Source organism: Peromyscus eremicus, chromosome 5 (genome assembly GCF_949786415.1).
Source record: "Peromyscus eremicus chromosome 5, PerEre_H2_v1, whole genome shotgun sequence".
In the NCBI taxonomy this organism is placed as follows: domain Eukaryota; kingdom Metazoa; phylum Chordata; class Mammalia; order Rodentia; family Cricetidae; genus Peromyscus; species Peromyscus eremicus.
The window spans coordinates 102041709-102054694 of NC_081420.1; the positions used below are offsets into that span (position 1 = coordinate 102041709).

A 12986-nucleotide genomic window follows, 5' to 3' on the forward strand; every position below is an offset into this window, starting at 1 on the left:
GATGAAATGTCCATGGGGAATGCCAAGACAGCAGGTTCTTCTGTGTCCAAGATGACGGTGTCTAAGGGCATCCCAAGACAGTTGTGCAATCCACTGTAGACATACTGCTCCACAAAGATCCAAGCCTGTTATTTTGGCCTCAACTGACAGCCTAGTCTGATCACCAAAATTAGCTGTTTTGACCCTTTCCCAGGAGCCAGACTGAGGCTGAAGCTGTTTTCTCCCAGTCTTCACTGATCTTCACAAGGAGAAAATAACAGATGCACAAGTACCAAGTACTTCCTGAGATTTCAATCTCACCAGCTCTTGGACAAGAGAAGGCAAACAGGTGTACTATCCCACAACCCAAAATGGTTCAGAGTGTGAACAAAGCCTGATGTCGACGTGGTTTTCAGAAAGTTAACGACCACTTCCAGCACCAGAGTGGGCTTGCATGAGTCTACACAGCAAACCTCACACAGGCCCTTAACAGAACAAGCTATGTGATGACTTGAATCCATGAGATGTTCTCCAAGCCCACTAACAACTGATAGATCAGGTAATCTACCTGAATTCCAAAAACATTCCAGGTCTCTTACACTTCATAACAGAAATCCAGAGATTTACTTTCTATCAACTAGAACAAAGGCCAAAGGTCTTAATAAAACGAAGGATTATCCTTCAAAATAACAATATTACCAGACTTCTGGCTCATGAAGTTGCTCATCTGTCCTTGCTGGAGCTGAGCCAGATGACAGTAACATGTGACTTATCTATATATTAAAGCATAACAGGTACATGTTTTAAAATGCCCTTTGTTTTTGTTCTTGAAAGCTCAGATAATATGGTACTCACTTGTAACCCCAGGCTAGCTTTGAACTTTCAGCAACTGGCCTGTCTCAGCTTATTGAGCGCTAGGATCACAGGTGTTCACCACCACGTCCGGCTTTAAAAACCCTTTAACTTCAGCTGCATAGATAATGCTCGACACATTATGAGAAACAGTGTCAGAATGTGACCTACTATCACACTGAGACATTGCTGAGGGCCGGGAGATAATGTTTTGAGTACTTGGACTTTTTTTTTTTTTTTTTAAAGACAAGATCCTGTGAGCCCAGAGTGGCTGCCTGGAACTTACTATGTAGCGTAAAGCTAGCCTCAGATTCAAACTCCCCCTGCATCACCATGCCAAGTGCTCAGATTACAGGTGTCTACCACCACACCAGCTAAGGTAGTTTGTTTTTTTTTTAAACAACGCATTTATTGCATCCTGCAGACAAATAATCACTAATGGTTTGCTACAATTGGTGTCCTGGATTAAATATCAATAAATAATGAAATACAGGAGTTTGAATTTGGTGACAGGAGTGACTTGTCCAGGTAGTAGCAGAGATACTCCCACTCAGCTAAAGTAATGAGGTTTTCTTTCAGCCCTTATTTCAAAGGCTCCACAGCACCATGGCTTCAGCTAGGAAGGAGGCTATCAAGCAGCCAAGACAATTTCTTTATGAGCCAGAAGCTCACCTCCTTGCTTAAGGATTTTGACCATAGTGCTAATATAATGTGAGCAAAGTCAATGAGACAGGCAGTACCTACCTCCTCAAGGAGATGGATTCTCTGTACACAATAAGATCCCAAGGGTATCCCAACATTCGGACCCACAAATGAGAAGTCCTCAGCAGGAGGACTTTCATACCAAGACCCTGAACACTCTTCTTCCCATCAAGCTTATTATTTACTTGAACATTAAGTTCCAGGGCAGGGAGTGATGTTCCTCTTGTGGAATTCAAGAAAGGGGGCACACATTGATCCCATGTCAGTTAAATAAAAGCCTTGCTGTTCATGCTACTCAACAAACAAACAAAAAAAGGGAACACAATGTTTTCCCTAAGGAAGAATTTTGAGCCACAGGAAGAAATGGCAGCATTTCAGGCCTCTAAAATCAAGTAGCTGGACTTGGTCAGAGGAAAACTTCCCATGTAGGAGCTCCACTGTAAAGACTCCTGGTTTAAACTGCAAATAGCTGTGAACCGTCGTGAGCCATAGCTGTCAACCTAACATTTGCTCATACAATGTACCATACCAACAGGGCTGCACCTATCTGCCAGAAGAAGCAAACTAAATCAATCCCCTACCCCAATCTCCCCTCCCACTGAAGTCCCCATCTTCAGGCTGGCCTGATTGGTATCTTCCCATAGCTTACCAATGAGAGAGCATTGGCCCTGAGCCCCCTTACAGAATGTGGGCCAAGAGGCTCCTTTAATTCAGAAGGGTTAGGTAACTGGTCTTTGGTGGCTGTGGTCACAGCCTCTGGGCTTCAGGGAATGTCATCTCTGGCTTCTAATCAGCTTTCCTCTCAACATTTTTCTCTTCAGCTACATCTAGCTCAGTCAAGACGCAAAAGCAAAGCTTCTGGGTTACTCTGGTGACAGTAGCTAAATGAAAATAAGAAACACAGGATTTAGCAAACATACTGTGGTACAGTTCCAATCTGAATACTAGATGGCTGAAAGCTTGTCTGTGACTCCTTCCCACCCGTCCCTTTGGCACACCACGCCTAGCTTTGTCCTTTACAACCAACAAGCCTCTCTATCCACACCCAGACTTTTCTCCCCAGGTGTGGTGGTTCACACCTATAATCCTAGCACTTGAGAGGGCAGGAAGATGAGGAGTTCAGGGTCATCCTCAGCTATACAGTGAGTTCAAGACTAGCCTGGGTCACACAAAATCCTATCTCAAAAAAACAACAACAAGCCGGGCAGTGGTCCCACGTCTTTAATCCCAGCACTTGGGAGGCAGAGCCAGGTGGATCTCTGTGAGTTCGAGGCCAGTCTGGTCTACAGAGTGAGTTCCAGGGCAGGCACCAAAAAAAACTACACAGAGAAACCCTGTCTCAAAAAACCAAAAAAAAACAAACAAAAAAACAACAACAACAACAAACCCGACACCAAAAAACAGATAGTGCTTTAACACTAGAACAGAACATAAAAAAAGTATGCTGGGCAGCCAGGTTTTATCCCCTTGCCATTAAGTAAGGAGGAAGCATTGGTAGCCTCTGCATGTACCTGAGCAGAAGAATACAGCCAGTAAACAACGGAGTCAAAGCCAACACTCACCCAGAACATTCCTAATAAAGAGTGGCCTCCGGGACTCTGGCAGGTAAACACCCATGAAGTAGACAGGGACCCCAGAGAGGGCAATCCCAATGCCAATGAAAGAATTGATGGTGTCACTGAAGAGGGGTATGGCCACCAAAAACAAGGAGCATATGCAGAACACGATGGGAAAAAAGAGGCTCAGCTGAAATAGAGGTAAATAAGATTTAGTAGGGTGGGATGAAAGAACACAGCCTGATCAAAAGACGCTTTAAGATGAGGACCCTAGGGGCTGGAGAGATGACTCAGTGGTTAAGAGCACTGACTGCTCTTCCAGAGGACACAGGTTCAATTCCCAACACCCACATGGCAGCTCACAACTGTCTGTAACTCCCAAGATCTGACACCTTCATATAGACATACATGCAGGCAAAAGCACCAATTCAAATAAAATTAAAAATAAATAAATTATTTTTAAAAAAAAAGATGAGGACCCTAAATAAATAAATCTTAAAAAAAAAAAATTCAGTCTAAAAAGGGGGCTGGAGAGATGGCTCAGTGCTTAAAAGCACTGGCTGTTCTTCCAAAGGACCTGGGTTTAATTCTCAGCACCCACATAGCAGTTCACAACTCTGTAACTCCAGTTCATTCCAAGGGATCTGACACCCTCATACAGACACACATGCAGGCAAAACCCCAATGTACATTAACTAGATAAATAAATCTTTAAAAAAATAATAAATTCAGTTAAAGAAGAGAGCCTGCCCCTGCTAGTATGCATGAGCTGTGCATGTTGAGCCCTTCTTGGCTACATAGTTCCAAGCTAATCTGGACAACATAAGGCCCTATCTTCTTTTTTCCTTTTTAAAAAGGGAAGTGCTGACCTTGAGAGGTCGAGGCCAGTCAGGCTCTTTCCAGCGAAGGTAGAGCTGTCCAACAACAGACAAGCCCACAAAAAACCAGTAGCTGAAGCTGAAGTAGTTGATGAGCAGGAAGACATCTTTCACGATGAGGTAGATAAGTGTCATGGTGCACTGTGGGGTAGGTGGTGGAGAAGAGAAGTGAGTATCATTACTTCCAGCCCCACCAGGGGATTCCACTATCCAGCAGTCTGTCAGATCTGAAATAGCTTTACTATTATTAGCTCTGGTTTTCAGTTACTCTTACTTGGCATCAGATAGATTCATTATTCACATTAACTTTCAAGACAACATCTCCACCTCTACCTTTACTCAGCAACCCCCTTTGCAAGCACTTTGGTTAACAAGGTAGATTCTTCTTCCTTTCTGATGGCAGACAGGGAGGTCCTTAACACATCAACCATAGTGGGAATTACCTTGTTAACCTAGAGCTCTTTAGGCCTTGGCCCCAACTACCTACAAGCAAATGGAAAAAACGATAAAACCACCATAGTGATCTGGAGCTTTTGAAAGGAAGATCAGCAAAATGGATCTATATCCACTCTGAGAGAGGGACAACTACTTGTTTCCTTATATGAAAATAACCTAGTGGATAGGGTTGCAGGGACTAGCTTTGTTTGTTTGTTTGTTTCAAGACAGGGCTTCTCTGTGTAACAATCCTGGCTGTCCTGGAACTCAGAGATCTACCTGCCTCTGCCTCCCAGGTGCCACCACTACCCGGCTGAGACTAGCTTTCTAAGACAAAGTCAGACTTACTTAAACTTAAAAAATAGACAATTTCCCCACCTGTCTTTTCACCCCAACACATCAATACAGGATTAAAAAAAAGAAAAGCCCCTTCTGAAGCAATATAAGGGAGACTGAGGGCAAGAAGTCTAAAGCAGTGGTTCTCAACCTCACTAATGCTGTGTGGCCCTTTAATATAATTTCTCATGTTGTGGTAACCCTCAACCATATTATTATTTTCGTTGCTACTTCATAACTGTAATTTTGCACTGTTATGAATCATAATGTACATATCTAATATGCAGATAGTCTTAGGTGACTTCTGTGAAAGGGTTGTTCAATCCCCCTTCCCTAAAGGAGTCTCGACCCACAAGTTAAGAACCACTGATCTAAAGCTCTAGAACAGATTAGGCTATGTAAGAAGGCCTTGTCTGGGGCAGGGGAAAATTAATAAATAGTGGGCTAGGAGTATAGGACAGTGGTAGAATGCCTGTCTCATATATGGGGCTCTGGGTTCCATCCCAAATACTACTGAAAAGATAATGAATTGTACTTCAAATCTTAGAACAAAGCCTAAAGTATAGTGTAAATTAGGAATCCTGCATAAACCTGCCCAAGCCCACATTCTCCCAGCAAAGCTTACATTGAATAATAAAGCAGGCACAGGTGTAAAGCGCTCAATATGTATCATGGAGAGGAGGTTCGGGAGGTGGCCCTCACGAGAACCGACGAAAAACAACCTGCAAGAGTATGAAATGTGTCAGCAGCAGCAGCCTTTTACTCAGCCTCACTCCTCAGACAAACTGAGCTCAGAGCCCCAGAAAAAAAGCCAGGGGACAGCCTCTCATGCTTCATACACACCCAGCCCATTCCTCATACTACCCACAATGTCTTCAACTATTAGCACGTCACCACTATCCAGGAATGCTCATCCACCATTATCCATTAACCACTCCAGGCCCTCAGCAACAAAACTCATTACCACCTACCAACACTCGCACTTCTGAACCAGATAATGCACCAACATCCCACAGACACTGTGTTTCCACCACCTAATGACATTCCAATCCATCCCACTAGGAATACACCTATTCTGCCATAGTACAAATTTACAGCTTCCACAACAGCCTTTTTTAAAAGATAAGGTCTCCTATGTAGGTATGGCTGGATTCAAACTTGAGATCCTCCTGTTTCAACTGGTATTTACACAGTCTTTGTTTTAAAAGCCAATCATGGGGGTTGGAGAGATAGTACCCAGTTAATAGTATGTACTACTCTTGCACAGATGCCCCTATAACTAGAGTTATAAATGGTTATGAGCTGCCACACAGGTGCTAAGAACAGGCTATCATCAGAAAGGCCAAAGTACCTTGATGAAGCGAAGATGGATGCATTTAGGCCCCCAAAGCAGGACAGGGCAACAGCAATGGGGATGATCCAGCTGAACATGCCAAATGTCTGGTCAGCAAATGTCTGGAGGCAGAGCAAAGAAGGGACACTCAATATAGGACAGAGTTTTGTAATCTTCCTCCTATATCTATGATCTCTGGACAAAGGCAGTCACTGCTTAACTGCCTACCCTCTGACCCATCCAGACCAATCCCTCACACTGTAGAGCTAGAGTAGCTGCAGAAAAGAACTGGACCATTCAGAAGCTAAGCACCATGTGATCCTCATGAGATGAACAGGAGCAAATGAGGACCCCCAAGAGACTCACCACAGCCACGGCATCACTCTTATGGACATCCTGAATATTCAGCACTGTGTAATACGCCACGTTTGTCAGAATGTAGATGAGTGTCACAATTGGCATAGAAATCCCAATGGCCAAGGGCAAATTTCTGTCAGGACAAGTGAAATAAAACTACCTAGAACCAACCTCCCCCGAGAATGAAAACTCATTCAGCACCTACTGGAATTTTCTAACATTTAAACAGTTCATTGTTGCCAGGTCTTTGAGATGGGCTCCTCTTCCCCACATACCCTGGGGTAGGTATGCTCCCGTGCTCCTGGGCACTTTCCACTGAGGAAGGGAGAGCACTTTCTCTGAAAGGGGGCGCATGATTAGTTTATCCTACCAGATTAGGTTCAAGGAGTCACATGTGGCTTTATCACATTCTTGCATCTATGATCTCGGGATAAATGCAAGAGCACTATCCTCTGGGAACCAGAAGATAGGCTGGGGACTCGGTAAGCTAGAAACAACTTAGGCAGCTGAGGCCACAGTCTCACTACCACAGGGCTAAGTCCTGCCACCTCAGTCCTAGCTGGGTTTGCTGCTGCCCACTAAAGACCTCTCCTCTAGGGAGGACCCTGGGTTCTTTTCCAATGGAACATGAGGATGAAAGCCAAGGGCTTTCCCACATTCACTCACTCCCATCCTAGCCCCTAATGCCTCCTAACTGGAGAAGGAGAGCAGGAAGAGGGGATGAGAGGGAGAGGGAGGAGGTACGAGAAAAGGGCAATTGCGCCCACCATCAGCAGGAGTTCCAGCCAAGATGGAGAGTGTGATCTCGCCTTTACCTTTCTGGGTTTTCGATTTCTTCTGTTACAAAATTAAGGGTGTCCCAACCTGAGTAAGAGAAGAGGGCAGAGTAGAGGGCAAGAGAGAGGTTTCCCACATCCCACAAGGAACCCTCAAAGGCATCCTGAAAGTGCTCAGTGTGTCCTGTGGGGCAAAAGTGGGTGGGAGACCAGGTAAAAGGGAGAGAGGGGAGGAATATGGAGAAGATAAAGGATTTAGAGGGAGAATTAAAACGATGAAACAAAAGAGAGAGGAGGGGAACAGGGCAGGGGAAGAAAAAACAAAAAACATCGTTTAATACCAAAAGAACAACAATCAGAAACTCCTTGCACTCACCACCCCACCTACTCTCTCAGGTTGAGTTTTCTTCAGTGAAACAAAAGCATTACTGACTGCACTCCGTTAACACTTCTTCCAAGGCCCTGAGGAATTTCCATTTCCAGAAAGGGACCTCAGTTCTTGCTATTTTGATCTCACTAGTCATTTGACACAAAGAAGTCATTTCTACTGACAACCAAACCTTCCCGAGGGTAGCCTTAGCTCAGATCACTGTACAGTTTGGACTTGCGGGTTTATCAGCCTCTTGGGGAAGACCCCATCACTCCATTGCAGTGGTTGTGGTGTGGTTGTATAGGGCAGGAAATCGGAGGCTATAGAGTAACTGATGTCTTCTTATCTCTTATTGGGCCTTCGGGGCTCCAACACAAGCCAAAGCAACTGCCACCTTCCCTAGAGGCCTCTGAAGACTGCAGACTTGAAAGCCTACCTAGCTGCTCAGGACAGACACCCAGGGAGCATGGAGTTTTTAGCAAGAGTAAGCCTTTTAAGGAGCTTGTCATCACCTGCTGCAAAAAGCCTAGACTTAGGGGTAGAAAGAAGGCTCAATGGCCAATCACTTATAACTCCAGCTCCAGGGAAATCTGACACCTCTTCTAGCTTCCACAGGACCCACACACATGTGGCATACACACAAATAAAAAATTATTAAAAAGGCCAGGCAGTGGTGACGCACCGTTTTAATCCCAGCACTTGGGAGGCAGAGGTCAGTGGATCTCTGTAAGTTCAAGGCCAGCCTGGTCTACAAAGCTAGTTTAGGACAGCCAAGGGCTGTTATATAGAAACCCTGTCTTGGGGGGGGGGGAGTATTAAAAAGAGAGCCTACACCCAGATCTCAATGTGGCAAAAAGATGTAAGAGTGCAGCAAGAACTTCCAGGGGTAGCACCCACTGCACACAGCAGTGGTTCTCTAAGGCACACATTTTGGAAGAAAAATTACTCAGTAGCCCAATTTTACTCTAAGATACTCCTGAGATTTCAAAGACATCTAGATGCCTGACTGTAGTTACTCAGTAGTAGTGCACACAAATTTCCTGGGCTAGCTGCCTGAGAATTACTTAGGGCACTTCATAAAAGCATAGCTTTGGGCTGGAAGAAGCACTTGTCCAGCATGCATGTAGACTTGGGTCTCTGGTTCTCAGGACTATGTACACACAAGAACTTTTACACTTTTCAATTTCAAATCAATAGGTCTGAGATGAAGGACTCAGCCCCCCAGGTTTGGGAATGATAAAATAGGGAATTGGCTGTTAAATGCAGAAGATATTCTTCAATAAAGACCTTTCAGAACATCTAGGGAAGCCCATTAGCCTCAGTCTACTCTAACCCCAGAATGAAAAAAAGCTTTCAAGAGCTAGTATGTAGCTGAACATGGTAGTATATGCCTGTAATCCCAGCACTTGGAAAGCTGCAGCAAGAGAATCAAATATTCAAGGCCACTGGGCTATGTGGTAAATTACAGGCCAACCCAAAATATACTGACATCTTGACTAGCTGAGTTAACATAGTATGCACACACAAGCCAGGTGGTGGTGGTGCACGCCTTTAATCCCAGCCCTCAGGAGGCAGAGGCAGGAGGATATCTGAGTTCCAGGCCAGCCTGGTCTACAGAGTAAGTTCCAGGACAGCCAGAGCTACACAGAAAAAAAAACCTGTCTTGAAAAACCAAACAAAAAAAAAAAACACCAAACAAACGAAAAACATAGTATGCACATGGTCCTGGTAACATCCATAGAAAAAAAAAAATTAAGAAAAAAAAAAAAAGAAAGAGAACTAAAGAAAGAAAGAAAGGGAGCCAGGCATGGCGGTATATGCCTTTAATCCCAGCACTCGGGAAGCAGAGGCAGGTGGATCTCTGAGTTCGAAGCCAGCCTGGTCTACAGAGCAAGTTCCAGAACAGCCAAAGCTGTTACACAGAGAAACCCTGTCTCAAAAAAAAAAAAAAAAAAGAAAGAAAAAGAAAAAAGAGAAAAGAAAAGCCAACATAGGAAAGACAATGCTCATTTCACAACATTCTGACATTTTGTCAAGAGCTGGCTTTGAAAGATTCCTCAACACAATGTTTAATACAAGTCCAGATAAACAATAAAATACTGCAAAATGACATGCACCCCTTCCCTACTGCCCCTCCTCTAGGAAAGTCAAGTTTTCCCACTCACAGACTATAACCAGGAGCCAGTAATCTATCCCCCTAAATGACTTCCATGACTAACCCAATTATACTCCAAGTTTCAAGAACTCCTAGGACCTTTGCTAGCTTCCTGAAATGCTGTTTCCAAAGAAGTCCTGACCAGAACCTAACATTTGACATGTCCAGTTGGCCAAATCACCTGGCTGACAAAGCCCAGGAAGAGATTCAGAACCATCTTTCATGTTCACTGACAACACTCTAGAATATACTCAAAACGTGCTGAGATGAAGCTAGCTAAGTCCCCATATCCTTCTCAGGGAGCCAAAGAGGTTTCAGGAGACATTGACCCTTCTTCCCACCTCAGCCCCTCTTACCCTGGCACAGTTTAACAAGGCCCATGACAATGATGGCAATGAGTGCCAGGACCTTGGCATACGTGAATGTGTCTTGTACTCGTGTGCCCCACTTGACATAGGCACAGTTCACAAATGTCAGCAGACCTAGAAGGAAAACCATAGTATCACTGGCAGGCTTGAGCTGAGCACACAGACCCAACCTCTCTATAGAAAGCATTTTTCTACCCTCCCTGCCTAAGTTAGAGGAACAATGGGTCAGTGAGAACTAGAACAGGTAAACAGGAGGAGCAGTACACAGGCCAGCTCAGCACCTATAAATGCCCTACGCTGTATCCAAAGACACTAGGGCATGCATGAACACATGTATGCTCTAAACTGCCAGAACCATTTTTGGAAATGTTCCCCAGCACCAAGAATGGTTGGCCTCACTTCACCCACTCTTTCCCATCCAGATTCCACAAAAACCCATTAACAAATAAGGTAAATTTGAATATTGATGATCAATCACCCATGCTCTGTGTGTGTGTGTGTGTGTCTGCTATATACTTGACAATTTCAGAGGTATCCTCACTATCAATTCTAACAGTTCCCCAAATACAGATGTTTGTTCCCCATCTTACATGGTGTGGACTGCATGGTGACAATTGTTGCTTGACAAAGTCCCAGCATTTTGACATTGCAGACCATACTTCTCCAGCACCTTTTTACTTTCATTTTTAATGAGTCTCAATACTAATGCCTTTTCCTTTGGGAAATTTTGTGTGGGCTTCAGTAAAGGATAAAAATGTGTACAATGGTAGCCTCTCTAAACAAAAGAATCCTTTGGAGCTGGGAGGTGGTGGTGCACTCGAGAGGCAGAGGCAGGTGGATCTCTGTGATTTCAAGGCCAGCCTGGTCTACAGATCGAGTTCCAGGACAGACTCCAAAGCTACAGAGAAACCCTGTCTAAAAAAAAAAAACAACAACAACAACAACAACGGGGGGGGGGGGATCCTTTGGGGGGGAAAAAATCCCCTCACCTTGGAACCAGGAATTCAATGTACCCTCCTAATTAGACCAAACAGGAAAGTTAAGAGATTTACTAAACACACCTGATCCCAAGGAAGAAATGCCTACAATTCAGAGCCAGAGCCTGAGGCCATTAAGGGCAAGAGTTCAGCTAATAAATATAGAGAAATGAGAATGGTAAAGTATAAGGGGAAAAGATCTTCAGGACTTTCCCTTTAAAGGAGCATTATGAGGGGAACAGGCCCATACAGTAAGACTAGGAAACTATAGAATAGTGTCTGCTCCCCAGCGGCACTTACACATGAGGAGACTAAGGCTGAAAGGAGCTGCTGTCACTTCTAAGCTTGCATTCCCAGGTCCAGTGATCTCCCTATGCCCATGCCAATGTAAACCTGCCAACTGTCAGTAAATCCTATGGAGAATGAGCCTTCCTGAGAGCTGCTTAGGCTCACGTCATCATCCCCACTACCTTTAAACTCCATGCTCAAGTACCTCAATAACACCTAAACCCTGCAGATTACTGATGGCTGTGAACTGCTAGCTGATTGAGGATTAACTCACAGAGAGAGAACTCTGTTCCTGAAAAATAAGGACAGCTTTGATCTAGAGAAGAACATGAGATCATCCAAGGGCTTCTACAGCAAGAAGGAACATAGTGACACTTCTAAGTACTGTCCCAAGATTACAAAAACAAAAAACTTAAAATATATACCTTGTGGAGCCCGGCAGTGGTGGCGCACGCCTTTAGTCCCAGCACTCAGGAGGCAGAGGTAGGCGGATCTCTGAGTTCCAGGCCAGCCTGGTCTACAGAGTGAGTTCCAGGACAGGCTCCAAAGCTACACGGAGAAACTCTGTCTCGAAAAAACAACAACAAAATTACATACCTTGTGGTATTTTGAATGCAAACAGCACCCATAGGCTCATATATTTGAATGCTTAGTCATCAGGGAGTAGAACTCTTTGAAGAGTAGAAGGAGAAGGATTGAGAAGTGTGGCCTTGTTGGAGGAAGTATGTCACTAGGGGTGGGTTTTGAGGTTTCAAAAGCTTATGCTAAGCCCAGCCATGGTCTTTCTCTCTCTGCCTGTGGATTAGGATGCAGCTCTCAGCTACATCCAACACCATGAGTGCCACGATGCCCCTGCCATGATGATAATGTACTATTCCTCTGAAACTGTAAGCAAGCTCCCAATTAAATGCTTTCTTGTATAAACTCTCAGTCCATTCTCTCAACCACTTGCACGTACTCACCTACTTACTCCTTTAGGTGTACTCTCCCTTACTTATGCCAGATACACACACAAACGGTTTTCTCCTCTTGCCACAGCCATCACCGACATCTACTTCCAAGGTCTAGCTCAGCCCTTACTCCCTCTGAAAATCTTCCCCAATTATACTGGGCAGTCCAGTCCAAGTTCCCTCTCATCTTCACATTCCCACTTCATAATACTTTAGTATCCAGTCCTGGGAACATCTGATTCCAGGTGTCTCCCTAAGGTATCTCAGTCTTGTTTCTGAAAGACCACAAACTCAAAGGGCAACAGCTTATATATAGTCTGTATGAAGCTCATAGTCCAGCAAAGAAGGGAATTGATGAACTCTAGTTGGAGACAAGGTAACAGCTTTCAGTTAACAGCCAGTTCCTGGGGCAATTCGCCACTCAAAAGAACAGTGTCCAGGGCCAGCTGTGAAAATGACCAAATGTGACAGAACAGCCTCCATCGTGTTTTAAGAGCTTCTCTTAATATGCTGTCAAATAGGGTTCAAGAGTTGGCTCAGCGGTTAAGAGCACTTAGCTGCTCTTCCGGAGGACCTGGGTTCAATTTTCTGCACCCACATGGTGACTCACAACCACCTGTAACTCCTAGTTCTAGGAAAACTGATGCCCTCTGACTTTGATGAGAACCAGACAC

The 12986-nt window shown here is 44.5% G+C and overlaps 1 protein-coding gene across 2 annotated transcripts in view; it reads right to left on the minus strand.

Moving 5' to 3' along the window:
* Positions 1 to 1218: 1218 nt before the first annotated feature.
* Positions 1219 to 12986, minus strand: part of Slc7a6 (solute carrier family 7 member 6) — a 30511-nt gene continuing 18743 nt past the window's right edge. The window contains exons 4-11 of one of the 2 annotated variants that reach the window (XM_059264076.1): positions 10086 to 10211; positions 7244 to 7292; positions 6438 to 6561; positions 6090 to 6193; positions 5364 to 5460; positions 3959 to 4108; positions 3096 to 3279; positions 1219 to 2414 (exon numbers count right to left, since the gene is read on the minus strand). In XM_059264076.1, coding sequence (XP_059120059.1) covers positions 2320 to 2414; positions 3096 to 3279; positions 3959 to 4108; positions 5364 to 5460; positions 6090 to 6193; positions 6438 to 6561; positions 7244 to 7292; positions 10086 to 10211 — 929 coding nt within the window. In that variant the 3' untranslated portion in view covers positions 1219 to 2319. Of the gene's footprint in view, positions 2415 to 3095; positions 3280 to 3958; positions 4109 to 5363; positions 5461 to 6089; positions 6194 to 6437; positions 6562 to 7243; positions 7389 to 10085; positions 10212 to 12986 lie in introns of both variants that reach the window. The other variant, XM_059264075.1, reaches the window with a different exon arrangement.